This window comes from Saccopteryx bilineata, chromosome 1 (assembly GCF_036850765.1).
Source record: "Saccopteryx bilineata isolate mSacBil1 chromosome 1, mSacBil1_pri_phased_curated, whole genome shotgun sequence".
Lineage (NCBI taxonomy): Eukaryota > Metazoa > Chordata > Mammalia > Chiroptera > Emballonuridae > Saccopteryx > Saccopteryx bilineata.
Window position 1 is genome coordinate 389,623,780 of NC_089490.1, and position 27,374 is coordinate 389,651,153.

A 27,374-nucleotide genomic window follows, 5' to 3' on the forward strand; every position below is an offset into this window, starting at 1 on the left:
CAACGTGAGAGCCACTGTAGCCCAGCCAGTCCCTGGGCATGGTCCACATGCATCTGGACAGCCACGTGGCAGGAAGCCTACGAGTTCCTTGGAACCACAGCGATGACAGGAGGGGCCATGACCCAACCTGCAAACAGGGGAGAATGAGGTTTCTTTGCTCCCCTGGGAGCTGGATGTGGAAAGCAGGAACATTGGGTTCCTCCTGTTCCAAAAAAGCAAAAGCTAGCGCCCCGTCTGTGAGCCCAGAACAGGTGGAGACCCTTAGGCATGTCCTTCTCCTCTTTCTCAACTGGCTGAGCACCCAGCTGGTCCACAGAACAGGTGACAGAGGAGCCAACACTCCCAGATACGGAGCATCTTGGGAAACATGTATAGTTAATGCAAACTTTATTTATAAAAGACTCTTAAATTAGTTGTATCATGCCATGCATTCATACAGAATCCAGTGACCCTTCGGGGCTACAGGGAGAAGAGCTCACAAACTCAAAGGAAAACTATTAAAAGAGTTCCTAATAGTTAAAAGCTAGGAAAGATTAGGACAACTTTACAAATGAGCAATTAAAAATAACAAAAAGGATACGGAAACTAGTCTGAGCTGAGCGGAGGGCAGCTGTTTACAAGTCTGTACACTAAACTAACACAGGCAGTCTTCTAGAGAGGCAGGTGCCGATGGAGAAGCAGAGTATGTACAAAGACTTGTGCCACGACTCCTCCCAGATCCACGGTCAGACAATCAAGCAGTTTGTGTACACTAGGCCGCGAGGCCACTGTAAACTATGAGGACTCTAGTTTAGTAAACTAAAGCTGCAGGTGCCAGCAGTGGGCAGCTTCATTTGCGACTGCTCTTTATTCTCTCCAGCCTTTTTTTCAAGTCATCAATGTTCGCTGTGGAGGAGGAGGACGTGGTCATGGTTCCTGAAGAGTGAGTCTGGTTGGAATCCAGGTCTGAATGCTGGTGCTGTTCCCGTGACTCCCGGAGCTGAGAGAGTTTGCTGTGCAGCATGTCTGTGGAGGAGGCAACGGTAGGAACGGCTGGCTTGGAGAGCAGAGAGGTCAGCGGAGGTCGGTCATCCTGCTGCTGAGAGAAGAAGAGACATTGTTTGAGGTTAAGAGGCAGCCCTGGAACAAATATAGCAGGACCGGGCCTCTTCTCTGGGCCACCCAGGAGGAGAGGAGCACCAGCTCTGTGTTGTCCAGGCCCTGGCCCTCCCAGGAGGAGAGGAGCACCAGCTCTGTGTTGTCCAGGCTCTGGCCCTCCCAGGAGGAGAGGAGCACTACCTTTGTGTTGTCCTGGCTCTGGCCCTCCCAGGAGGAGAGGAGCACCAGCTCTGTGTTGTCTAGGCCCTGGCCCTCCCAGGAGGAGAGGAGCACCAGCTCTGTGTTGTCCAGGCCCTGGCCCTCCCAGGAGGAGAGGAGCACCAGCTTTGCGTTGTCCAGGCCCTGGCCCTCCCAGGAGGAGAGGAGCACCAGCTCTGTGTTGTCTAGGCCCTGGCCCTCCCAGGAGGAGAGGAGCACCAGCTTTGCGTTGTCCAGGCCCTGGCCCTCCCAGGAGGAGAGGAGCACCAGCTTTGCGTTGTCCAGGCCCTGGCCCTCCCAGGAGGAGAGGAGTACCAGCTTTGCGTTGTCCAGGCCCTGGCCCTCCCAGGAGGAGAGGAGCACTAGCTTTGCGTTGTCCAGGCCCTGGCCCTCCCAGGAGGAGAGGAGCACTACCTTTGTGTTGTCCAGGCCACACCGCTGCCGGAGGATTTTCAGCCTCTCCAGGTAGACAGACGGTCCCACCTCTTCTCCATTTGTGTTACCTATGGAGGACACTGTGCTTGTGGGAGCTGGCACACAAGTGACCTCCATCTGAGGGGAGATGCCTAGAGAGGAAATGTAGAGAACATTCAGCTATGCACACCCCCACTCTGAGCTGCCCTTGTAAATCTGCCACCAAAAGGAATAATTTGAAGCTTGGAGATCGCCACTGTACTTCATGATTAAAAACTCTTACTAGAATCCATCTGGAGTTGGTAATAAATGAAGCTCAGAAATATACATCCTAAGCTTAGTAAGAACTTCAAGAATTGATGCAGAGGAGCAGATGTCAGGTGGGCCGTCCATCTACAGCCGGCTGTGGGGGCTGTGTGCCTGGAACCCCACAGCTGACCTGGGCAACCCCACGGGCCGAGGTTGCTCCCGAGTATATGGTCAGTGCCCAACTGAAGAACCTAACTAAAGCCTTTGAATGTTTGGAGGAATTGGGACCAGAGCTGGACCACATGACACAGGGTCGAAAGCTCTTTTTCATACCAAGAGGACAGCAAGGAGCTCGAGGCTACAGCGTATTCGTGATGAAGAGGCAGAAACTGAGGCATCCAATAAACACCCAGAGAAGGGCTAGGAACTAGAAACTCATTCTCAGCACGGGGCTCAGTATTCTGGTGGGAAAGGGGAAAACCAAAACCAAAGAACCCATCACAGTTCCTAGATTTCTGAGAAGAAACAATCACAACATGCAGACACTGAACACAACCAATTTGATGTCTCTGAAAATGCATTCTGTAAGTCAGATCAAGTGCTGGGAGGATATACTCTCTATGGTAAACAGGAAAGTAAAATAGGTTCCTCTAGGGAAAGGGAACACTTTGATGTACCGATAACACCAAGAGGGAAAAAACGAAGAATAACGTAAAAGCCAGCAGTATGGAACACTAAGGCGTGGAAGCATTCAGGAATCGGAGAGGTGCTCGTGTTGCAAATGTGCTGTTTAGGCCAAAAGCATCAATTAAACGTTGACCATGAGCAGAGAGGACTTTGGAAATGAGAAATGGAGGCCTTACCCTGATCAACCAAACCACAGTAGATCCATATGTGGTATGCTATTAGACATTCTGGTCACTATGCTTCAAGAAAAAGACTCTCAAGATGTTAAAAACACCAAAAAAGAAATGACTCGAGAAAACAATTGAAGCTCCAGCCTTACAAGATACACAGTGAGGGAGAACCAGACTGGGATCTGACAGCCCCACGGGACAGTTTTACAGGCAAATTCCAGCATGTGAGAGTAGGTGAGGTGCCCTGAATTCGGACGGAACTAAACGCAGGACAAATGGTGCAAGCTGTACTCTGCATGGTGGGAAGAGAGCTTTTCAGTTGGGTCTTTCCTGGGCTTAAGGTTCTTGAGAGCTGTTTTCTATGAACTGACACCTTGTCAGTCTTCCTTTTGTCTCTAGATCCTGTGAGTAGCAATTCTCAGATACTGACTTTTTTACTGGGGGAACAGCAACATTTCAGCTTCACATTAGGATAAGCATTCATTCATATCATTCAACAAATACATACCATACTGTTTACCATGTGCCAGGCAACAAAACAGACAAAACCCTTTACCCATGTGGATTTTAAATTCTAGCAGAGTCAGACACAAATATCACATTCTACAGTATGTCAGAGGGGGTTAAGTGAGGGGTAGGTTGCAAGTTTCAAACAAGGGCTCACTAAGCTAGTGGTATTTGACCGAAGGCCTCAAGGAGGAAAGGGGACTGGCCGCAAGGCTCTTGCGGAATAGCCATCTACACATAAGGAACAGCCAGTGCAAAGGCCCCTAGAAAGTGCCTGCCTGGTGTGTTCCAGGAACAGCAAGGGCGCTGGTGGGGCTGGAATCGAAGGGAAGTCAGGGAGAAAGCAGAAGATGAGGGTCTAGAGCAGGGGTCTCAAACTCAACTCAGCATGTGGGCCGCAGAGCAAGATCACAGCCGTTCGGCGGGCCGCACTAGGTCTACAAAAGGCAACTGTTACGCAACACTTTTCTCACTGCAGTTGAAAACAAAAAAAAATCAGTACAACAAGCACAATCGTACATGCAGTTTACTCAGTGTCACAAAACGACCAGAAACTGTAGTTCGCATCACAACTGCTGTTAACTAAGCTAATATCTAGCTAGGATGCTAGAGAAATGAAAAATACAAGTAGACCCCTAGGCTTACTTAATTTTATCCAAAATATTTTGAACTTCATGGATTAGTCTGCGGGCCGCACAAAATTGTTCGGCGGGCCGCATGCGGCCCGAAGGCCGCGAGTTTGAGACCCCTGGTCTAGAGGTATCGAAGGCCACATAATGTAGGACATAGACCTTTGTAAGGCTTTTTGCTTTTGCTGAATGGAAGGGAGAGCCTTTGCAAAAGGAGAAGTTCCGGTCTGGTCTGGTGCTCCATGTGGAATGATGCAGGGAGGCGGGAGCGGACGGTCAGAGAGGCGGAGAGCGCTCCCGCCCAGACCCAGGTGGCAGCGAAGGGGATGAGAAGTGTGGGTGGGTTCTGCGTATAGTTTGCAGGCAGAGCCAAAAGGAGCTTGGGTCTGAGTAAACTAGAAGGATTAAGGTGCCATCAACTGAGAGGGACAAGAATGCACATGGAGTAGGTTTGGGGGACAGCAGGAGCTCAGTCTTTGGCACACCGAGTTTACGACATCTCCTAGAGATCCAAGTGGAGACTGTCATTATCAATCAAGATCAGGGAGGAGGTCTGAGCTGGACATCAAACAAAATTGCGTCTTGCTGGCATATAAATGCTATTTAAGTGATGAAAGTATATGGACTAGTTAAGGGAGGGAGAGTGAGAATATTAGAGATGATGGTGGACTGAACTCTGGGGGCCCCCAACATGGTGTCTGGCGACAGGAAGATTCAGTCCGACTCAGAAGGGACAGCCAGCAAGGTGGGTGGAAACCGAGAGCACAGAGAACCGCAGCCCAGGGGAGAACTGTTTCAAGGTGGGGACACTGTCAACACTGATGATGGCAAGGCAGGTGACAAGCGTTGACCACTGTCCATAGCAACGTGAACATCACTGGTGCCCATGGAGTACCGAGGTGCACGGTTATCCAGGTAAGCCAGTCCAGAGCTCAGGCTCCCGGCCCGGAGGAAAGCACACCTGCTGCCGTGGGGATGCGGCCTTTGCCCTCCCTCTCCATCTCAATCACCCGGAGGCCTCTCTCAACGTAGCTCTGGAAGAACTGGGAGGAGTTTTTCAGAAATGGTTCAATGTCGGCATCTGAATATTTCTTCTTATATTCATATAACTCTGCGAGGCCCTGGTTAACGAGAAAAAGGAAGATGTGGGGGGATGTCCAGGACCCTTGTCCACTAAAGATCTGCACCTGGCTCAGCCCCGCCCCCTCACCTCTTTAGTATTCTCTTTAGAGCCAATCTTCTTAAAAATCTCAGCTAAGAAATCATTCACTTTGGCCTTAGATGATTTTTCATCCTGAAAAGTTGAAAGACACACAAGGAAGGATTGGTTGGTTAGATTTGAGTTATTAATTAGGAACCAGCCTGACCTGTGGTGGCGCAGTGGATAAAGCGTCAACCTAGAAACACTGAGGTTGCCAGTTCAAAACCCTGGGCTTGCCTGGTCAAGGCACATATGGGAGTTGATGCTTCCTGTTCCTCCCCCTTCTCTCTCAATCTCTCTCTCTCTCTCTATCTATCTCCCCCCTCCTCTCTAAAATGAATAAATAAATAAAAAAAATTAAAAAAAAAAAAAAATTTAATTAGGAACCAAAGGTTGGATAAGAACTGAAAATAGCTTAGAATCCAGACCTTTCTGGTTTGTTCCTGCAGGTGACAAACACCTGGGTTACTGAATGCTTCCAGTCTCAGGTTTTCAACTGAACTTGAAGAGGAATGATCTGGGCCATTCCTCCCTAAATAAAGCTCGCAGTGGACTTATCTGGTGACTAATGCCTTAGGCCCAAAGAAATCTTTCTTAGGGACCAAGAAGCACATAGTTATAAGTAGTTTATATTTGAAATTTTCAAGGTGCAAATGGTCACAGCAACACAGCAGGAGAGGGAGACTGGCCCAGTCCCTGAGCCTTCGACAAGATCACTTCCATACAACCTCCTGTCCTTCAATCTTTCCAGTCAGGACACTCACAATTCGAGATGCTCCCTTTTCTGTTTCCTTGTCCGACTTGCTCCCCATCTGGTCCATACTGTGCTTCATCATCCGGCAGAGGTGGGCCTCCAGCTCTGACTCGTTCTTGTTGTCAATCATCGTTAGGTGGTCTAGGATCTGAGGGAGACACACGCACATTCAAATGGCAGCAGTGCCATTTCCATGATGTTCTCTCAAACTCCCTTAGGGACAGGTGGCTAGTCTCACTAACCTTGGGCCCTTTTAATTTGCATAGAGTGTGCAGCAGCGTCTTTAGGGTCCTTATGGGGAATTCACTTTTGCATTGCTTCAGTTTCTCTTTGGGGAAGACCTTCATGAAAATGTGTATATCCAGAAGAATTCTGTCCAGATTTATGCTGTTGATGGTATCAGGCAATAGTCGAACCATTCTCCAGAGACACTATTGGAAAAGGAAATAAAGGTTAGAGGGAGTGACTGAAGAATGAAGATAATTTGTCACCACTCGTCTGCCCTAAGCTCTGGGCTCGCTTCTAAAAGATGGTCAGGGAAATAAATGCGGCACATATCTTTCAAGCGTGGCTGCTGAAAATGAACAATTTCACTTTAACAATGTCACTGGGCCCTGGCCGGTTGGCTCAGCGGTAGAGCGTCGGCCTAGCGTGCGGAGGACCCGGGTTCGATTCCTGGCCAGGGCACACAGGAGAAGCGCCCATTTGCTTCTCCACCCCTCCGCCGCACCTTCCTCTCTGTCTCTCTCTTCCCCTCCCGCAGCCAAGGCTCCATTGGAGCAAAAATGGCCCGGGCGCTGGGGATGGCTCTGTGGCCTCTGCCTCAGGCGCTAGAGTGGCTCTGGTCGCAACATGGCGACGCCCAGGATGGGCAGAGCATCGCCCCCTGGTGGGCAGAGTGTCGCCCCATGGTGGGCGTGCCGGGTGGATCCCGGTCGGGCGCATGCAGGAGTCTGTCTGACTGTATCTCCCTGTTTCCAGCTTCAGAAAAATGCAAAAAACAAACAAACAAACAAAAAAAACAATGTCACTGGCTAAAGTGTGACAAGTCATCTATCTAATCATCCGGACACTCCTCCTTCCTGCTCCCCAGAGATAGGGACCTTAAATAATAAAAGGTGGGAATTCTTAGTTTTGCTTGGTACCTGAGAGTAGGGTAGTTCATATTGCTCACCCAAATCTAACCGGAGGAGACAATATTTTACACGATTACAGTGTAACAACAGTTTTATAATGTTACTGATATGTACATTTGAAGTTCTTCTATTAAAGAGACCAAAATATTATTGGACTACTAATATCTTTTCCCCCAAAAGAAATGAAACTTCTATTGATTCTAGGAGGACTGGTGAGATATTTATAAAATAGTTATTCCTTTTTACTGTTCGAGGGTAGGAATTGCTTTGGCCTGAGCTAGGGGTAAAAAGGAGGAAGGGAAAATGGAGACCAACTATATTTTTCAGGCGTCTTGCTTAAGTCTAGGCCTTAGTTCCAACTCCTCTTTCCCCACACGTTAATAAATTTCTGCATGTTTGAAAAAGATCAAACTATTTCAACTTTACCTTCATAACAAGCTCTGAAAATTTGGGAGAGTTGGCTGTTGTTAGGAGACTGTCTTGAAGCAAAACAAGTAGGGCGCTAGAGAAAAAACAAACCCAACACAACAGCAAGTAAGTTTCAAACCTGCATTCCAGTTAACATCAGGGACGGAAAGGTCAAGTGGAAATATTCTCTATTTATCTAATAAACTGAGAGCTCATGGATCAAGAATTGTCTTTGACATTCAGTTAATAAAATAAACAACCATTTAAGCTTTTTAAATTACCACATGGTAAAGCCTCCATTATTTTCATTGTCACTGGTTGCTGAGAGAAATGCACATAAAAGCGTGGGGTAACTGGCACACTTTACAGTCCTAATCTAGAAAACTCGTATTTGCTGGCTTATTGACTTTTACTAGTTTTAGCTGCTGTCTCAGGTTGGAATACCCTTGGTTCTTGAGGGAAGAGTAATCAATCAATTTATAAGGCAGACCTAAAGTTACAACTGATCCAGTGCCTTCTGGTTTCTATGGGCAGACAAAACGGAAGCTGTGGTAGGCTATAATGCGGCGAGCACAGATATACCTGAGGATGTTGGTCTGGTCTGACTTCTCCAGAACCTTCACCACCAAGAGGTTCACAGAGCGGATCACCTGCTGGCCTTCCTCCAGGTCCTCAACCCGAGAATCCAGCATCAAGGTGATGAGGCCGTGCATAAGGTCTTTCAGCACTCCCGTGGAGGCCTCCCGGGCGAGGCTCTCTATCTGAAACAGCTGTTTCATAATCGTGTTAGAGGTATGAAACTCAATCTACAGACTACGTAAGAAAAACATGGGTGGCCACTGTAGTAAACAATTATAGTGTATTTTTAAAAACTCAAGAGTAGCCTGACCTGTGGTGGCGCAGTGGATAAAGCGTCGACCTAGAAATGCTGAGGTCGCCGGTTCAAAACCCTGGGCTTGCCTGGTCAAGGCACATATGGGAGTTGATGCTTCCTGCTCCTCCCCCCTTCTCTCTCTCTCTCTCTCTCTCTCTCTCTCCCTCCCTCTCTCTCTCTCTCTCTCTCTCACTCTCCTCTCTAAAAATTAATAAATTTAAAAAACAAAAAACTCAAGAGTATTAGGAAAAAATAAAAATCACTACACTCCCCCAAATGTCCAATAGTAGTCAAAATTAATTGGTGTGCTTCCTTCCTGTTATAAAAATATTTTTAGCCCTGGCCGGTTGGCTCAGCGGAAGAGCGTCGGCCTAGCGTGCAGAGGACCCAGGTTTGATTCCCGGCCAGGGCACACAGGAGAAGCGCCCATTTGCTTCTCCACCCCTCCGCCGCGCCTTCCTCTCTGTCTCTCTCTTCCCCTCCCGCAACCAAGGCTCCATTGGAGCAGGGATGGCCCGGGCGCTGGGGATGGCTCCTTGGCCTCTGCCCTAGGCGCTAGAGTGGCTCTGGTCGCAACATGGCGACGCCCAGGATGGGCAGAGCATCGCCCCCTGGTGGGCAGAGCGTCGCCCCATGGTGGGCGTGCCGGGTGGATCCCGGTCGGGCACATGCGGAAGTCTGTCTGTCTCTCCCTGTTTCCAGCTTCAGAAAAATGAAAAAAAAAAAAAAATTTTTAATGTGAGCATTTACATGTGAAAAGCCCGCCAGGACCCACCATGCCTGAAGAAAATGGCAGGAAGCAGAATTCTAGGTAGTGTAAGCATTTTACTTTGTGGCCTGACAATAACAGTATCTTGGAGTGTTGTTCCACATGCAGTGGAAGTGGTCAGTAGCATGCATGTACATTTCTACAAGTGACTCTGGACTCACTGGAGTATCTGCACTGCCTCAGGCTCTAGAACCCAGGGGTGAGGAGAGACTGAAGGAGAGCCTGTGATCTGCAGAGGGGCCCTTACCGAAATCATGTTGCCGATGATGCAGCTATACAACTTGATGATCTCATCCTTCTCCAACTTCTCATCTGCCATATGTGTGTTGTAGATGAGTCTGAGCTGCATGAATGTGGCTATCAGAAACTGATCAATATGGCCAGACATAGCTTCAGCTTTGTCTTCCTGTCTCAGGACCTCATCAATCTGATAACAAAAATCCAAGATGTATTTTCCAAGCTTCATACCTTTAAGTAGCAGCAAGATACTACTACAAGGGATGACTCTGTAATATTAGCAAGACACTTCCAGTATTTTACCTTTTAAAGAACACAGTCACTTTTCATATAAATAATTAACCCTTAGGGATTCCATCATTCAAGGAACACTTCCTAAGAAGATACTGTTAGGTGAATTAGTTGCAGCTCCCAGTCTGAGTCTCACTGTCTAGTTCAGGGAATAATCCCTATGCTTTAATGTCTAATTTATGAGAGTGTTTAATTTCCATTATCTCACGCAATCATTCTAACAGTTTTGAGAGGTACACAGGCTGAGAGTAAGATCTCCATTTAACAAGTGAGAAAAGTGAGGGTCAGAAAGATCGGACTACTAAATTCAAACTCAAAACTCAGGTTTCCCACATCTTGATCCAGTGGTTTGTTTTTTTTTTAGTCTGATACACTGGTTGTCACTAATGGTAAAATATCACTAGGGGAAAAACATGTATGTTCTATTCACTACTGTGAAAAGATCTTTATTTGTATGATTACCTAAATAACATCCGAGACAATCGTGTTCATCTTCAGCGACCATCCTTTCAGGCAGGACTATGAAACTGCACAACTCCATGACGGAGGTGGGTGGGGCATCCATGCTACAGACTACAGTGTGAATGGTGCCCCCTGGTGTTGATGAAGACAATGTTCCCCCTTCCATTTATTTCTTTATGCATTCACACCTCCATGCACTAACAATTTTATGTAAGTGGGACTTTTCAATAATGCTGCTTCAACAAGAATACTATAAAAAATACTATCTTTTTTGGAGGGGGGCTTACTCCTCTTTTCTCAAGAAAATTAATATTAACCTGCCATATAGTCCTTCATGTTCACAGAATCGTATATAATCGTATACAACTGCATATGCACACATATATAGGGTCAAGGTTTAGGGCACCGTTTAGTCTATGAGTTATAGTATACAGTACTTGTACAGGATAGGACTTGAACCCTGCTCCCATACTTCAGACACTACCTACCTGAGTCAGCAGTTCTGCTCAGAAAGGCATATGGGTTTGGATTGAAGCTGACAGAAAGACAGCGAGGGATGCTCTGCACTGAAGTCACTATTTTTCAGAATCTCCTCCATTTGTTTTTATCCCCCAATACCAATAGGAGACTATTGTCAAACAACAGCAAACTAAGATTCCCAATTATACCCTTCTATTTCTTTTCTTTTTTAGTGACAGAGACAGAGGGACAGATAGGGACAGACAGATAGGAAGGGAGAGAGAAGCATCAGTTCTTTGTTTGAGGCACCTCAGTTGTTCATTGATTGCTTTCTCATATGTGCCTTGACTGGGGGGCTAGAGCCAAGCCAGTGACCACTTGCTCAAGCCAGCGACCATGGGGTCATGTCTATGATCCCATGCTCAAGCCAGCAACCCCATGCTCAAGCTGATGAGCCCGTGCTCAAGCTGGTGACCTTGGGGTTTCAAACCTGGGTCCTCTGCATCCCAGGCCGATGCTCTATCTACTGTGCCATCGCCTGGTCAGGCCTCTGTCCTTCTATTTTTTTTTTTCCCCAAAGTGAGAAGGGGGTGGGGAGGCAGACAGACAGACTCCCACCAGGGGGCGATACTCGGTCTCTCTGGGGCATTGCTCTGTTGCCATTCTAGCACCTGAGGTGGAGGTCACGGAGCTATTCTCAGCGCCTGAGCCAACTGTGCTCCACTGGCGCCTTGGCTGTGGGAGGGGAAGAGAGAGATAGAAAGGAGAGGAGGAAGGGTGGAGAAGCAGATGAGCGCTTCTCTTGTGGGCCCTGACGGGGAATCGAACCCGGGACTTCTACATGCCGCATGCTCTACAGCTGAGCCAGCCGCCTAGGCCCTGCCCTTCTATTTCTAACCTCTGTCTTCATGGGGATTTCTAATGGGCTGCTCAAACTTAATATAGCAAAGACAAAGCTCTTGATTTCCAACCTCTCAAGCCTGCTCCACCCCCAGCCTTCCTCATCTCAGTATACAGAATCATCATCCACCCAGTTGCTCTATCTTTTAACATTAATGAATTTATTTATCTATTCATCCATTCTTTTTTTTTCAGAGACTGAGAGTGAGAGAGAGAGAGGGATAGACAGACAGGAACGAAGAGAGATGAGAAGCATCAATCATTAGTTTTTCATTGCGCGTTGCAACACCTTAGTTGTTCATTGATTGCTTTCTCATATGTGCCTTGACTGCGGGCCTTCAGCAGACCGAGTAACCCCTTGCTGGAACCAGCGACCTTGGGTTTAAGCTGGTGGGCTTTTTGCTCAAACCACATGAACCTGCGCTCAAGCTGGCGACCTCGGGGTCTCGAACCTGGGTCCTCTGCATCCCAGTCCGACGCTCCATCCCCTGCAGTCGCTCCATCTTAAAATCAAAGAGATACTCTTGGTTCCTCTCTTCCCTTCCATTTCCTGTCCAATCTATCACCAAGTTCTGCTGGAAGACGCCCTGACACCACCCACTCTTCTTCCTGTCCATCACAACTGCCTTAGTACACAAGATATTATTTTTCATGTGAACTTCAGCCATAGCTTCTTAACAGCTCTCTCAGAATCCACTCTAGCCCTGCCTACAATCTGGTCTCTACAGAGTGGCTGGTGACTTCTTCCTTAATAAAAATCAAGTTCAAATATTATAAAAATGTTAAAAGTATAATAAAGACAGAGTTTTTTTTTTTTAAATCCAGAATCATTTGAGAGTAAGTTGTTAATCTGATGTTCCATGTTTGTCTGATACTTGTATTTCTTAACAAGGACATTCTTGTGGCCTGGCCTGTGGTGGTGCAGTGAATGGGGCATTGACCTGGAATGCTGAGGTTGCCGATTCGAGACCCCGGGCTTGTCTGGTCAGGGTACATGTGGGAGTTGATGCTTCCTGTTCTTCTCTCCCCCTTCTCTTTCTCTCCCAAGTAAATGAATAAAGTTAAAACAAACACAAAAAACAAGGACATTCTCTTTCATAATCATAATACAACATCAAAATTTGGAAACTAATATTGACATGACTACCATCTGATCCTCAGGCCCATTCCATTTTCTCCATCTGCCTTGATTGTTTTTGTAGCTAAAGGCCATTCTAGATTCATGACTTCATTTAACTGTCATGTCTCTTAGTCTCTCCTCAGTCTAGACCAGTCCTCAGTCTTCCTTGCATTTTCTTGACCTTGACACTTGATAAAATATCCCTTAATCTACATTTGTTTGATGTTTCCTCATGATTAGATGACATCAGAAATGTCAGTAAGTAATGCTGAATTCTCACTGGATCCTATCAGATGGCATAAGAGTTCATCTTGATGCATTATTATTTAAAAAAAATTTTATTTATTATTTTAGTGGGAGAGGGAGAGAGAGAGAGAGAGAGAGACAGGAACAACGAGCTGCTCCTGTATGTTCCCTGACCAGGAATTGAACCTGTAACCTCTGCGTTTTGGGATGATATGCTAACCAACCAAGCTATCCAACCAGGGAGTCATCTTGTTGCATTATTATTATTTTTTTTTTTTTATAGAGGGACAGAGATAGAGTCAGAGAGAGGGATATATAGGGACAGACAGGAATGGAGAGAGATAAGAAGCATCAATCATCAGTTTTTCATTTTGACACTTTAGTTGTTCATTGATTGAAATCTCATGTGCCTTGACCACGGGGGCCTTCAGCAGACCGCGTAGCCCCTTGCTTGAGCCAGCGACCTTGGGTCCAAGCTGGTGAGCTTTTGCTTAAACCAGATGAGCCCACACTCAAACTGGCGACCTTGGGGTCTCGAACCTGAGTCCTCCACATCCCAGTCTAACGCTCTATCCACTGTGCCACTGCATGGTCAGGCTTGTAGCATTATTGATGCTCATTTTGATCACTCAATTAAGGAGACTGTCAGGCTTCTGTAATCAAGTTATTCTCAGTACTTTGTATTTTTTGTATATTTTGCATTTTCTGTGTCTTTTGCATTTTGTAGGGAACTATGAAACTATATAAATATTCCAATTCTTTTCAAAATTTTAATTTATATATGAATGGATTTGTGGTTTCCTACTTTATTAAATTTTACTGAACCCAATAAATTTATTGAACTTGGCCCTGGCCGGTTGGCTCAGTGGTAGAGCGTCGGCCTGGTGTGCAGGAGTCCCGGATTTGATTCCTGGCCAGGGCACACAAAAGAGGCGCCCATCTGCTTCTCCATCCCTCCCCCTCTCCTTCCTCTGTCTCTCTCTTCCCCTCCCGCAGCCGAGGCTCCATTGGAGCAAAGTTGGCCCGGGCGCTGAGGATGGCTCCATGGCCTCTGCCTCAGGCACTAGAATGGCTCTGGTCACAACAGAGCAATGCCCCGGATGGGCAGAACATCACCCCCTGGTGGGCATGCTGGGTGGATCCCGGTTGGACGCATGCAGGAGTCTGTCTGACTGCCTCCCCATTTCCAACTACAGAAAAATACAAAAAAAAAATAAATAAATTATTGAACTTTATTCAGTTTATTGGGTTATAAGTCATCACTATCTTTATTATGATGCTGAAACTGTCCCTGTTCAAACAGTGTGTTCTGGTTGGCCTCTGGGTACTTCTCACATGTCCACATGTCCCTATCATTCTCTGAGCCCATCCCTGCTGTCTGGCAGAAGATGTTTCAGGATCACCTTGTACTTTCCCTGAGTCAGCCCTGAAATCAGCCACTTCTTCAAGGAGCCCCCATTCCTTTTAGTAGAAAATGATATTCAGAAAACAAGATTCAGGGGTGTTCAACACCATTCTCAGTGCCAAGAGCTAACGAGTTTATGTATATTATCTATAACATACATTTATATCACATACACACACACATCCATTCACACTGGTATTTATTTCTATATTTACACATTGAAAACCATGAGTTCAAACTGATGCATCTAATTTTGGTCCAACACCAGAGTCATTCTGTTTGCTTTCCATCCACATTTGTAGTGCTGTCCTCTGACAGTAGGAAACTTGGCTCCTCTTTGCCTTATTTCTTTGACCAATCAATCCCTTTGGATGTAACCAAAGTCCCATCTCTGCCACCAGCACCTCCCCATGCAGATGCCCATTTCTGCTTAGCCTCTGACTCTCATTCTGCTACTTGCACGCTACCCTGCCTCCCTTCCACACACATGGATGTCCTCCTCACCCTGCCTGGGATGCTACCACCATGCCAGACAGGCTGCCTGCACGGACACCCTCTTCATCCTGCCTGGGCTCTGGCTCCCAACTCGGCATCGCCCCCCTCACAAAGCTGGGGCTTGGGGACCACCACAATGGCACTATGGCCCTACCCCCACTCCCTTGCCACAGGCAGGTGCCTGCCTTGCTCTACCCACCTACTGGCTTTAGAACTGGACTGTTAGGGAAGGGAAGCAAAGGAAGAACAGGATGATTTTTAAAAACATGTAGCTTCTTAAATTTTTCTGATAGTTTCTTATTTCACTTAAAATAAAATCCAAACAACTACCTAGGGGCTTTATAAACTCTATATGACCTGGCCTCATTCTGTACCATTCTCCTCCTTGCTCACAGGCTCTGAGCACATGGCCTTATCGTTTCCTTCAACAAGTCAAGTTCACTCCCACCCTAGAGCCTTTCTGCTAGCGCTGTTTCCTCTGCTTGAATCTCAGACCATCAAGCTAAGTAACTACTTAGTTCCTTTCTCCCATCCTCCCATCACCCAGTTTGAGTTATATTTACAGTAGTTACTATTATTTGATACTTTGTTTACTTATTTGTTTCTGTCAAAAAAAAATCTAAGTTGATCCTACTTACTTGCTGCTGTACCTCCAGCCTCTGGTGAATGAATGCAATTAAAAAGAGCGGCCCTGGCCGGTTGGCTCAGCGGTAGAGCGTCGGCCTAGCGTGCAGAGGACCCGGGTTCGATTCCCGGCCAGGGCACATAGGAGAAGCGCCCATTCGCTTCTCCACCCCTCCGCCGCACTTTCCTCTCTGTCTCTCTCTTCCCCTCCTGCAGCCAAGGCTCCACTGGAGTAAAGATGGCCCGGGCACTGGGGATGGCTCTGTGGCCTCTGCCCCAGGCGCTAGAGTGGCTCTGGTCGCAACATGGCCACGCTCAGGATGGGCAGAGCATCGCCCCCTGGTGGGCAGAGCGTTGCCCCATGGTGGGCGTGCCGGGTGGATCCCGGTCGGGCGCATGCGGGAGTCTGTCTGACTGTCTCTCCCTGTTTCCAACTTCAGAAAAATGAAGAAAAAAAAAAAAAAAGAGCAAGAGCAAGGCTCTGTAGGAGCTGCATCCTGTGAAGCAAGTGATGACCGAGTGGTCCCTGTGCACTTTTTTCATCAGGACGGTAGTGCATGCTGCCTGTCTCCTTTAATACTGCAACTGGTCTGCAACCATCACTCCTGTAGCCTTTCTATCCACCAGTGGAATTACTGTCATGGGAAATACCCTCATACCTGTGTCAGAGCTTGGATGCTTGTGTTGATGTCACCACTAGCTACCTGGGAGATAATGAAATTGATTGTGGATGCTGTATTACTGTGCATATCATCAAAGTGTGGAGAAACAGCGCGGATCCTAGAGAGCAGAACAAAGGGAAAAATTCAATCTTTATTATAAGATTTCTCAGTTGAGTTGGAATAATACAATTCCCCACTAGATCCAGGTCTTAGTAAAGAACTGCTATCAGCCAGGTAATAATCAGTTCAAAAAGTTCTAATTGTATAGAGAGCTCTTTTCACACATACACTTTGATGATCATGAACTGTTTATCCTTAAATGGGAGAAGTTAACTTACTTGGGTTCAGGAATAAGGACCGGTTCAAAGATGTCATCCAGCTTGTGCTGCACCAGCTCTGGCATTTCACACCGAACTGTACCATTGTCGTTCTCAATCTCATCTAGGTCCAGCTGGAACTCGCGGCGCACGGTCTGGGCGGCCTCCGGGTGCCCGCTCAGGCTTCGAGCTTGGCTAGGGGAAGCAAAAGGAGGTTCCTGAACTAAAAGCGACTTTGTAACCAAAGGGCAAGAGTAGCACTGCCAGTTGCCCCAAAGCTTCAAGACAGATGTTCAACTTCTGGTTTCAGCCCCCCTGAGATTTAAGTCTTTGAGTCTCAGCAAGTGCCCTTCAATGGGCAACACTGGGTCGTGAATATCCTGAGAGCAGATAAGCTGATTTTCTACTCACACTACCTGCCAAGTTATAAAGTATTCTCTCTCGTTCAGGAAAGCCTTGTACTGCTAGTCCAGATGGGGCAGAAAATAATAAAGTACACTTATATCGACTCAAAGCTCACCATTTTTGGCACAAATTTAAGAAAAACCTGGACTGGCTGGTTCTTTTCTACCAAATTAACCAGTGTTTAAGTTTTTCTAATCATAAGCATTCCATGCATTGTTCAGTCCATTTTATACTTTGAGGGACAGTAAGTCACCTCTTTGTAGTCACTCTTGATTGGTGAGGGCCAGAATTATATCCAAGTAATGGTTCTTCAAAGTTTCTGAATTCAAATTGGTCAAAATATACTCATGACACAACCCAAAACAAAGCAGTCTTGCTTAAAAGGCAGTATTTTGAGTCCCTGAGCCAATTCTGGGTTGCATGCATTTTACTGAGCCTTGTCTAAAGAATAGGAACCTGAGCATGACCAAATATAGAGCACAAGGAAGAAGGTGAGCCAATATTTTTAGCCACATGACATTAAGCTGCCTCCGCTGCCAGCCAGTGGACTTTTGTGGAAGGCTGGATTTACACCCTCTACCCTGGTCATGAACTCTAAGCCAATCAATCACCATCCAGAGGGGATGAATCCAAGTCAGAAGTTAGAAAGATATAAGAGCCCTGCTAATGAGAAATTAGCAGGCAGTACTTACATCCTATAAGTGCGATACATAATTCTGTCCACGGAAAAGCAGTGAAAGAAGGCACAAGACTATTTAGAAGTGGTTTTGAGACAAAGACAATGAAGACTGAAGGATTCAACATTTGGTTACAAGACATCTACCCAGACACTGTCATGCATGATAATGGCTACAAGAACTCAAGATTATGTTTCAGGATAAGCTCTGAGCACACAGGGCAAAGTCCACCGAGATTCTCTGAGACAAATAGCTCCATCTACATACTTGAGTTTGGAGGACATGTCCTCAGCTGGTCCCTTGCGTAGCATGCTGGCACTGGAGCTCATGTTCTGCGTGCGCTGAGGCTTCTCTTCTACCTGCTTTACTGGTGCAGCAGAAGGCCTCTTTGCCGACCGCTTAATCCTTTCCTCGAGCATGCTCATATCCTTTTCAGAAAGCTGTAAAAACAGGCCAAATCTAACTGCTTAGCATAGCCCTCTACTACAATATAAGGAAAATGAATAACCTAATTAACTGGAAGATTCAAGAATTAATATCAATTTTCATATTGAAGCAAATAGAATCTGTTATGTTAGGATAAATTTACTTTCAAAATATTATCTACATTTTAAAATTAACTACTATTAAAACCTGCCTTGTGGCCCTGGCTGGTTGGCTCAGTGGTAGAGCATCGGCCTGGCGTGCAGAAGTCCCGGGTTCGCTTCCCGGCCAGGGCACACAGGAGAGGCGCCCATCTGCTTCTCCACACCCCCCCTCCTTCCTCTCTGTCTCTCTTCCCCTCCCGCAGCCAAGGCTCCATTGGAGCAAGGTTGGCCTGGGCGCTGGGGATGACTCTATGGCCTCTGCCTCAGGCGCTAGAATGGCTGTGGTTGCAACAGAGCGATGCCCCAGTTGGGCGGAGCATCGCCCCCTGGTGGGCATGTCAGGTGGATCCGGTTGGGTGCATGCGGGAGTCTGTCTGACTGCCTCCCTGTTTCCAACTACAGAAAAATACAACCCCCCCCAAAAGAAACCTGCCTTGGCATAATAACAGAACATCTGAAAGGAAGAAAGGATATAAAAGGAAAGGATATTAATAACTACAAGTAAAAAGATCAAAAGTTAAAGGAAGCATCCTCATTTTTGCTGCATCACAACTCGCTGGCTGTGTGACTACGGGCAGGAAGGTCGTGGTCATTTGTGGAACTCCTGTCTGCTTTACATCCCTCGCTGGCCTGCAGTGAGGGTTTAGTTAGATTAATGCGAGCAGACATATGTGAGTGACACCCAGAGGCAGCTGAGTGAAGAACTAAGGTCCTGCCACACTCAGGACTGGCTCAAAGGAAGTATGGATCAAACACAGAACCTGATGTGCTCGGAAGTCTGGTTCACAGCTCTGAATCCAGACTAGATCTGATCGGTACCGGCATCACAGTACACACAAATGAGTATTTATTCACTAAACACTAATGAACTAAAATTTAGAGAGCAGACTGTCAGGTAAAATTTAAATCCTAGGCTAGCTCAGATTTCTAGATTCAAAAATAACTCTCACTTCTAAAGCAAATTGCTATGAACAGAATACTCAGAAAAGAAAATCTGATTCCAAGTAAAACACAGCCTATAAACCAGGGTCCCCAAACTTTTTACACAGGGGGCCAGTTCACTGTCCCTCAGACCATTGGAGGGCCAGACTATAAAAAAAACTATGAAAAAATCCCTATGCACACTGCACATATCTCATTTTAAAGTAAAAATACAAAACGGGAACAAATATAACATTTAAAATAAAGAACAAGTAAATTTAAATCAACAAACCGACCAGTATTTCAATGGGAACTATGCTCCTCTCATTGACCACCAATGAAAGAGGTGCCCCTTCCGGAAGTGCGGTGGGGGCCAGATAAATGGCCTCGGGGCCGCATGTGGCCCGCGGGCCGTAGTTTGGGGACCCTTGCTATAAACTAACCCACAATAATCAGACATCTCCAGGGTTTATCTGGATTCTAAGACGCACTAATAAGTTGAGTCTAATAAAAAGAAAGTGGCAAAACCTTAGCACAGTTGAGATGCCATGAAAACCGACACCTAAGTGATCTTGCAATTCATAACAAGCTGACAATGTTCAGAGAAAAGTCACTTACAGTTCCAATAAGCTTGAACACCTGATCCCCGTGTACATTGTACACTGTGACGATGGTGTTGAGGGCAGCGTTGCGCACAGCGTTGTCGCGGTCTCCGATGTGAATCGCTATCTCTTTTAAGGCTTTTCCTGGTGTTGGCTGGCAAACGTTCATGCCATAGGACTCAACCAGACACCCCAGTTCTTCCAGGCACTCTGACGGGGGAGAAAGGCTATATTAATGGGACTCAATGCATATTTGGCACAGAGGCCTAACTTTACTAGCTATATTTCCCTTGGCATAAATTAAGGACTAAAATATTATTCTGGCTCTGCCTACCATTTTTCCTTGTTTACTGCTTCCTTATAAAACAGTGGTGGTAAAGCAAGTGCTTCTGGAAGAAAGGGATGCCTGTGAGTCAGATGGCCCCTGTGCACTTGATTTTGTCACCAGGGTGGTACTGAGCGGTGCCTGTATCACCTGATACTATGGCTCCACCAGTGTGCAACTCATCACTCTCACAGTCCAGATCAGAAGGTTGAAACCAACCACAAAGACTGAACACACTGCCTTGTTCATATTTAAACTACTACTTTTTAGAGGTCACCGCTATGCAGACTCATGTCTCAATTTAAACTTGCTTCACCTGCTCTCTGCTTTGAGTTTTTGGACTTGGTTCCTTCCATGATGAAGGGGAACATCTTGCTGGCTGGGTAGACAAGGCACATCCGGTTCAGGATGGCACGGACATCTTTACGAATGACATCCTTTGGTTCTCCAACCTAGTCAACATAATGATGAAGTGAGGCATTTTCTGAACAGCGAAGGCTCTCCTCCCTCCCCCCATGCATCACTAGATCTTAAAAAAAATAGGGGCACTGGAATGAGTGGTGGAAGTTATATTATGTAATAAAGGAAAGGGAGAGGGGATAAAAGTACAGATCTGAGGTCAGCTGAAAACCTGAGCAGTGTTCCAGAGTGAGAAAAGCACATTACCTTGAGGATGAGATAGGGGATGAAGGAAGATGCTTCATTCTCGGTAAGATGATACTCCTCATCACTTAGCAGGGTGAAAAGTAATTTTAAATATTCTAGGGCTTTCATTAGAACGCTTGTATTGGTGTCAAAAAACCGCAGGGTAAGCCACTTCAAGATAAGATCCAGGCAACCAATGACACCTTCTTTTTCACTCTCCAAGTGCTTAAAACAAAACAAGACAAATTCCCCACAAATAAGACTGCATTAAACTTTCAGTTCTATTAGACAAGTACCTCTTAAAATTTTCAAGAGTCCAAAAAGAAATTAATAGATTTGTTAGCCTCCATTTGAGACTTAAAATTATAAATATACAGCCATTTACTTTATAAAACAATACTTCAGCTCTAAAACTAGAGAACGTGATAGACTCCAGTTCCTTCTCAAGTCATGCAAACTTCTGATTATTTCACAGGGCTCGGTATTTCCACATGTATGAGACACATGAATATTTATCTATGGCAAACTTACATCAACCATGACTGCAAGGGCTTTGTTATGATGTTGAAAGTCTGAGTGAAACATCTCATCTTGTAACCATTTAGCCACACAGCTAGACATCTGAGTCTTTAGCTGTTCAATGTATTCATCCCGTGGAGTAGTAAAATTCCACTTCAGCACCTGAAAAATACCAGTGAAAAGAGGCTGTAAGGTGTTCGACTGAAAGGAGGTAGAGAACTCTATAAAGCAGCTTCAGGAATCAATTTAATAGAATACTATTAAATTTTACAAGATTAATTTGTAAGTAAATATGAATGAAAATGTACTTTCAAGCTATATGTCTGAAAGCTTAACTCTAAAAAATCATTTAGGAACAAAATTTTTGGCAATTCTTATTTTCTAGAAAAAAATCAATGCTCTATTATTGTATAACATGGTGGACCCTGTTGGTAGAACTTTAATAAAGGGAAAAACTGAAATATTTATCAAAATTAATTAATTTTTGTGACAGAGACAGAGAGAGGAACAGCGGGGGACAGACAGGAAGGAAGATGAGAAGCATCAATTCTTTGTTGCGTCTCCTTAGTTGTTCATTGACTGCTTTCTCATATGTGACTTGAACAGGGGGCTACAGCAGAGCGAGTGACCCCTTGCTCAAGCCAGTGACCATGGGGGTCATGTCTATGATCCCACGCTCAAGCCAGCGACCTCAGGGTTTCAAACCCGAGTCTTCCATGTCCCAGTCCGACGTGCTGTCTACTGCACCACTGCCTGATCAGGCTATTTATCAAAATTTAAAATGTACATACCATTCTAAGAGTTCAACATAGAAATGCTCACACATGTGCACAAAGACCACTTTCAGAGACGCTTATGGCAACACAATTTGTAATAGCTAAAGACTAGACTGTCAAACACAGTGAGCTGGAATAAAGGTACATACATGTGCTATACCAATGAGAACGAATATATATATGCATGCAGATATGGAAGGATCTCAAACATATGACAAATATTATTTTTTTAAAAAGATACAGAACAAAGTATATAGCATGTTTCCATTTGTGCAAAATGAGGGCTATATATTTATATATTAATGATTGTAGAGGTATGGAATATTAGTATTTCTGGAGTAATATGCAAAAAAAACTGATAATATCCTCCTTGTGGAAGGAGACTGGAATGGGAGATATGCTTTTCATACTACACTGTACTTTTTGTACTTCTTGAATTAAAAAAAAACATGTATATTAAAATTTTTTTTAAAGATTATCTAATAAAACTAGAACATCAAAAGAGAAATGATTGTACTAGCCATATATAGTCACCAGTCCGTCTTTTTTTTTTTTTTGCATTTTTCTAAAGCTGGAAACAGGAAGAGACAGTCAGACAGACTCCCGCATGCGCCCGACCGGGATCCACCCGGCACGTCCACCAGGGGTGACGCTCTGCCCACCAGGGGGCGATGCTCTGCCCATCCTGGGTGTCGCCATGTTGCGACCAGAGCCACTCCAGCGCCTGAGGCAGAGGCCACAGAGCCATCCCCAGCGCCCGGGCCATCTTTGCTCCAATGGAGCCTTGGCTGCGGGAGGGGAAGAGAGAGACAGAGAGGAAGGCGCGGCGGAGGGGTGGAGAAGCAAATGGGTGCTTCTCCTGTGTGCCCTGGCCAGGAATCGAACCCGGGTCCTCTGCACGCTAGGCCGACGCTCTACCGCTGAGCCAACCGGCCAGGGCTGTCACCAGTCTGTCTTTTAAAGTAGTAGGTACAAGAAAGATTAAAGCAATATTCGGCTACTTGTGTGTAGTTGATAAAACTCAATGAATATTTCCATTCTTTGATTCTAAAAATTAAAACAACTACTTCTATTTCTATTTGTAGGAATTAATGATCCTATAAAGTAGTCTTATAGAAACAAGATATAATTTATAAACAAAAGATTCAGTTTATTAGATATGAATTTCAGATAGCAAAATTATTCTTGAACAAAAGAAAACAAAAACAAGCAAAAAACTCCTGAGGAGTCTTATTACTTCCTTACCTTTAATCCCTTTTCATCCTTCATTCTTTGCTCCTTTCCATTTGGAACAACAATAAAAATAGGACCGGACTTGTCCTCGTCCTCCTTTAAGCTGGTCTTGCTGGGCACCTTCTTTCCCGGTGCACTCTGCAGACACGGTTCGGGGAACAGTGGTTAGCTAGGCCTCGGTGCCCTGGGAATACGACGTGGTTGCCCAGTAGAAGGGCACTAAACAAACCTGAGATACCTCTCCACATTATGTTCTACATGAAAGAAACAGGTGAGCCACAGAATCTTGCATATATTATGTTTCGGTATGGGTTTTCTAGAAACGTTTCTCATAAAATTCTTACATAACTGTTGGCTAGTCCTTAGACTGGCATGTAATGTAGTTGAAAAAGCTCTATTATCTATCACTTGTCTGGATCACAGGCTTTTTTTGTTTATTGGACAGTTCTTTTCTTTCTTGAAATCTTCAACACCATTTATAGCTTTCCATTTTAATGACATTTTTAATGGTAGTCACATATTTCAGCTCAGTTATTTGAGAAAGCTATTCTGTTTCTTTCCATATGAAATATCTATCACAGGACTATAACTAAAGACCTTTTGAACCTGTTCATATAGAAAGTTGCTAGAAATTAAGTTACTACAGTGGTTTTTTAAAAAATAATTCAAGATGTAGAATCTTTGTATCAGATAGAAAGAAACTAATGAATATTCAGTATATATGTTTAAGGTAATATTTGAATTTTACTATTGAAACCATTATTATAAATGTAGCAAGAGTCCACTATTTCTAGTAGGCCAAAATTTCTTTCTATTTCTAACACTAAAATTATTCAGTCAAAACAAATATAAGATCATTTATGTAAAACTGCTTTATAAACTGCAAAAGACTGAAATAAAAAAGTATGCCATTAAGAACAGAGCCAAACTACTTCAAAGCACTTGTGATCAAAATACTTAAATAAGCACTTGTTAAATCTGGGATGAGGACAGGAAAAGAACAGCTTCATTGGAGAGTGTATAAGATAATTACCCACTTAAATTAACTCAGTGAATTAAAAGATCCATGCAGAGGGAGGGAAAACAAATAATTGTAATATTTATTTTATTTTTTTTTAAATTCATTTTAGAGAGGAGAGGGAGAGACAGAGAAAGAGAGAGAGGAGAGACAGAGAGAGAGAGAAGGGGGGGAGGAACTGGAAGCATCAACTCCCATATGTGCCTTGACCAGGCAAGCCCAGGGTTTCGAACCGGCGACCTCAGCATTCCCAGGTCGATGCTTTATCCACTGAGCCACCACAGGTCAGGCTAATTGTAATATTTAGACCAATAGCCACAGAGTCCCCCATTCTAAATAAAGCATTCAGCTTGGAGTGCTGAGGTCACTGGTCTGAAACCCTGGGCTTGCCCAGTCAAGGCACATATGGGAAGCTACTACTACAAGTTGATGCTTCTTGCTCCTCCCCACACCCTTTCTCTCTCACTCTCCTCTCTCTAAAAATCAATAAATAAAATAATTTTAAAATGTTTATTGATTTTTAGAGAGAGGAAGGGAGTGAGAGAGACACAGGAACATTGATCTGTTCCTGTATGTGCCCTGACCAGGGATCAAACCGGCAACTGATGTGCTTTGGGATGATGCTCTAACCGAGTTATCCGGCCAGGGCTGAAAATATCTTTTTGAAAGAATTAATCAATAATCTGAATACAGTGACAAGGTCTGAATCTTGATACAGAAACTATGACAATTTGCTGTGATTCAAAAACTTAATTAAAGCCTGATCAGGCGGTGACACAGTGGACAGAGCATTAACTTGGGATGCTGAGGACCCAGGTTTGAAACCCCTAGGTCACTGGCTTGAGCATGGGCTCACCTGGCTTGAGCGTAGTCACACCAGTTTGAGCGTGGGGTTGCCAGCTTGAGTGTGGGGTCATTGACATGAACCCACGGTCGCTAGCTTGAGCCCAAGGTCACAGGCTCAGCTGGTGCCCACCCCCCCATCAAGGCACATATGAGATAGCAATCAATGAACAACTTAGGTGCTACAACTATGAGTTAATGCTTCTCATCTCTCTCCCTTCCTGTCTGTCTGTCCCTTTCTCTGCCTTTCGCTAAAATAAAACCCCCCCAAACAAACAAAAAAACCCTCAGAACAATTAAATAAAAAGATTTGCAGGGGATATTTCAAGTTCAGCATTTGAACACATTTCTTTACACTGTTCAACTTTGCATGGATGCTAAATGGATTGGCGACACATTGTAGTAAGTCCCACTGGTGTGTAGTCAGAAGGTATCCCTTGTAGACTAACCAGAATACCTTCTGATGACTTAACTGTGCTAGATCTGAAGGAAGTTCATTACCTTCCTTTTCTCAAGTCCAAGTCAGCCTAAGAGTCTTCTGCCTGAGCTGCATATGATTTTTCTCTTGTCCCTACCACAAATCTTCCCACAGATCTGCCTGGCAGAAACCATGACAGCACCTCTGAAGAGCAGGATGTCTGTGTTTTGGGGCCTTCTTAAAAAGTGAGCCACAGAAATTTGTATAGATAAGTACTCGACAACTTGATAATATCAGGAGTAGTAATGTTCTTTCCTATAAAATATATTTCCCAGTAGAGTAACTCAGTCTGTAAAACACACTTTCAAGTATTTTATATCTAATTAAGCAGAGTTAACATACCTTTACTTTGGAAGAAACTCCCAGGGCTTTGGCCTTTTTCGGGTCAGGCTTGGGTTCTACTGTGCTGGAGACAGAATCTTCAACAGATGCTTTGAGAAAAAAAGCATGCGCTATAAATATAAACTCGAATCTCTTTATTCTGGGCAGGTTAAATACATAATAATGAGAAAGCCTGCAGTTTTATAAAGTATTTTCAGTTAGATATTTTCCCCAATCCTTTTATCCCTGAATTCTTCTTTAAGCATAACCCTCAAGAAATTTTAAAAAAAAGTTAAAAAAAATTTACATGTGCTTTACCAACATTTAAATTGCAATTTTAAAACTATTTTCTAAATAGCAGTTAAAAAACTTTTTGCTAGTTTTTTTTTTTAATTTTTAATTTAATTTTATTTATTCATTTTTAGAGAGGAGAGAGAGAGGGAGAGAGATAGAGAGGGAGAAAGAGAGGAGGGGGGAGGAGCTGGAAGCATCAACTCCCATATGTGCCTTGACCAGGCAAGCCCAGGGTTTCGAATCGGCGACCTCAGCATTTCCAGGTCGATGCTTTATTCACTGTGCCACCACAGGTCAGGCCCTTTTTGCTAGTTTGATACTTCCTTAATAACAGGGCCTGTCATCTTTGATACTCAATATTTACTACATAGCAAGATTCCAGTAAATGTTATAATTAAATATGTACGTTGATACCAGCAGTTTTACACATGTAAAATTTCTAACTTTAAAGCATCAATAATTTCTATCCCACTAAAAATAACATTATTTTGTTTAAGCAATAATTCTAGAAGAGGCGTGGCTACAGTTTAGGGTTTTATTTTACGTGATGGAATTTTAACATCAGGATGAAGAGATCAGGAATTTTCCCTTAAAGATTAGTAAATACTGAAATGAATCAGCAAACGGTCAAGTGCAGGGAAGGAGAGCTCATCTGAGAGTGAGTAATGCTGCTTCAGGACAGCTAGCTGCTTGGCCTTGTGCAACTCACCTGACCTTTTGGGTTTCCTCAGCAGTTAATAAAGGGGATTAAGCTAGATGCTCCCAGTTCTCCCTCCAATTATAATATCCATAAGCAGAAAACAATTGTGCAAACCTTAAAAATAGGATGGAACACTTGCTTTTGGAGTTTTTAGAGTGCTACTTTAAAACTCCTTTTTACACTTGGAAACCAAATTAATCACCTTTGTACCCTCAGCACAGTTCCTGGCATAAAATAGGTACTTGACAAATGTTTGTGAACGAAGGGTAAGGAGAGATGGAGGGAGGGTTTGAGATCTGAGTCAGGAGGAAATGTGATAAAAAACGAAGGCTGGATTGAGCCCTTGGGCTATTTCCTTCCCCTTTAACCCTTTTAAAACTGAATTACCTGAGGTGGGCTGAAATCTGGCTGGAGCTGACCCTCCCACTGGTTTGGAAGTTGCTTTAGCAGGCGCAGCGGGCTTGGCTGGCATGTTAGCTTTGGCTTTCTCTAGCATGGCCAATACCTGATCTTTAGAAGTTGGCTAGGGAGACAATACAACAGAAGTGAGAGGACACATAAATGATACACTCACATTACACTTGCTAATACACCTGCTGTTAAACAAATCTTTGAGCTCCTACTTTTGCAATACCAGTGAAGTAAACAAACAGTGTAAGCAGCACACATTATGAAGTCACACTAAATTAGCTGCCATTCTAGAAGGCCACATTTTCAC

The 27,374-nt window shown here is 44.7% G+C and overlaps 1 protein-coding gene and 1 non-coding gene across 4 annotated transcripts in view; both read right to left on the reverse strand.

The window, feature by feature from the left end:
- Nucleotides 1-380: 380 nt before the first annotated feature.
- CKAP5 (cytoskeleton associated protein 5) overlaps nt 381-27,374 on the reverse strand; it is a 124,879-nt gene continuing 97,885 nt past the window's right edge. The window contains exons 26-44 of one of the 3 annotated variants that reach the window (XM_066251413.1): nt 27,044-27,179; nt 25,684-25,772; nt 23,015-23,140; nt 21,006-21,155; nt 20,496-20,699; nt 20,146-20,281; nt 19,521-19,714; nt 17,662-17,834; nt 16,334-16,507; nt 15,993-16,113; nt 9,342-9,521; nt 8,034-8,221; nt 7,470-7,545; nt 6,150-6,338; nt 5,918-6,055; nt 5,163-5,246; nt 4,914-5,073; nt 1,711-1,799; nt 381-1,075 (exon numbers count right to left, since the gene is read on the reverse strand). In XM_066251413.1, the coding sequence (XP_066107510.1) occupies nt 830-1,075; nt 1,711-1,799; nt 4,914-5,073; nt 5,163-5,246; nt 5,918-6,055; nt 6,150-6,338; nt 7,470-7,545; nt 8,034-8,221; nt 9,342-9,521; nt 15,993-16,113; nt 16,334-16,507; nt 17,662-17,834; nt 19,521-19,714; nt 20,146-20,281; nt 20,496-20,699; nt 21,006-21,155; nt 23,015-23,140; nt 25,684-25,772; nt 27,044-27,179 (2,853 nt within the window). In that variant the 3' untranslated portion in view covers nt 381-829. Of the gene's footprint in view, nt 1,076-1,710; nt 1,863-4,913; nt 5,074-5,162; nt 5,247-5,917; nt 6,056-6,149; nt 6,339-7,469; nt 7,546-8,033; nt 8,222-9,341; nt 9,522-15,992; nt 16,114-16,333; nt 16,508-17,661; nt 17,835-19,520; nt 19,715-20,145; nt 20,282-20,495; nt 20,700-21,005; nt 21,156-23,014; nt 23,141-25,683; nt 25,773-27,043; nt 27,180-27,374 lie in introns of all 3 variants that reach the window. The other 2 variants (XM_066251412.1, XM_066251411.1) reach the window with 2 other exon arrangements.
- Nucleotides 19,912-20,022, reverse strand: LOC136321310 (small nucleolar RNA SNORD67). The gene has a single exon (XR_010728574.1). It is a non-coding gene; the product is annotated as a small nucleolar RNA SNORD67 (small nucleolar RNA).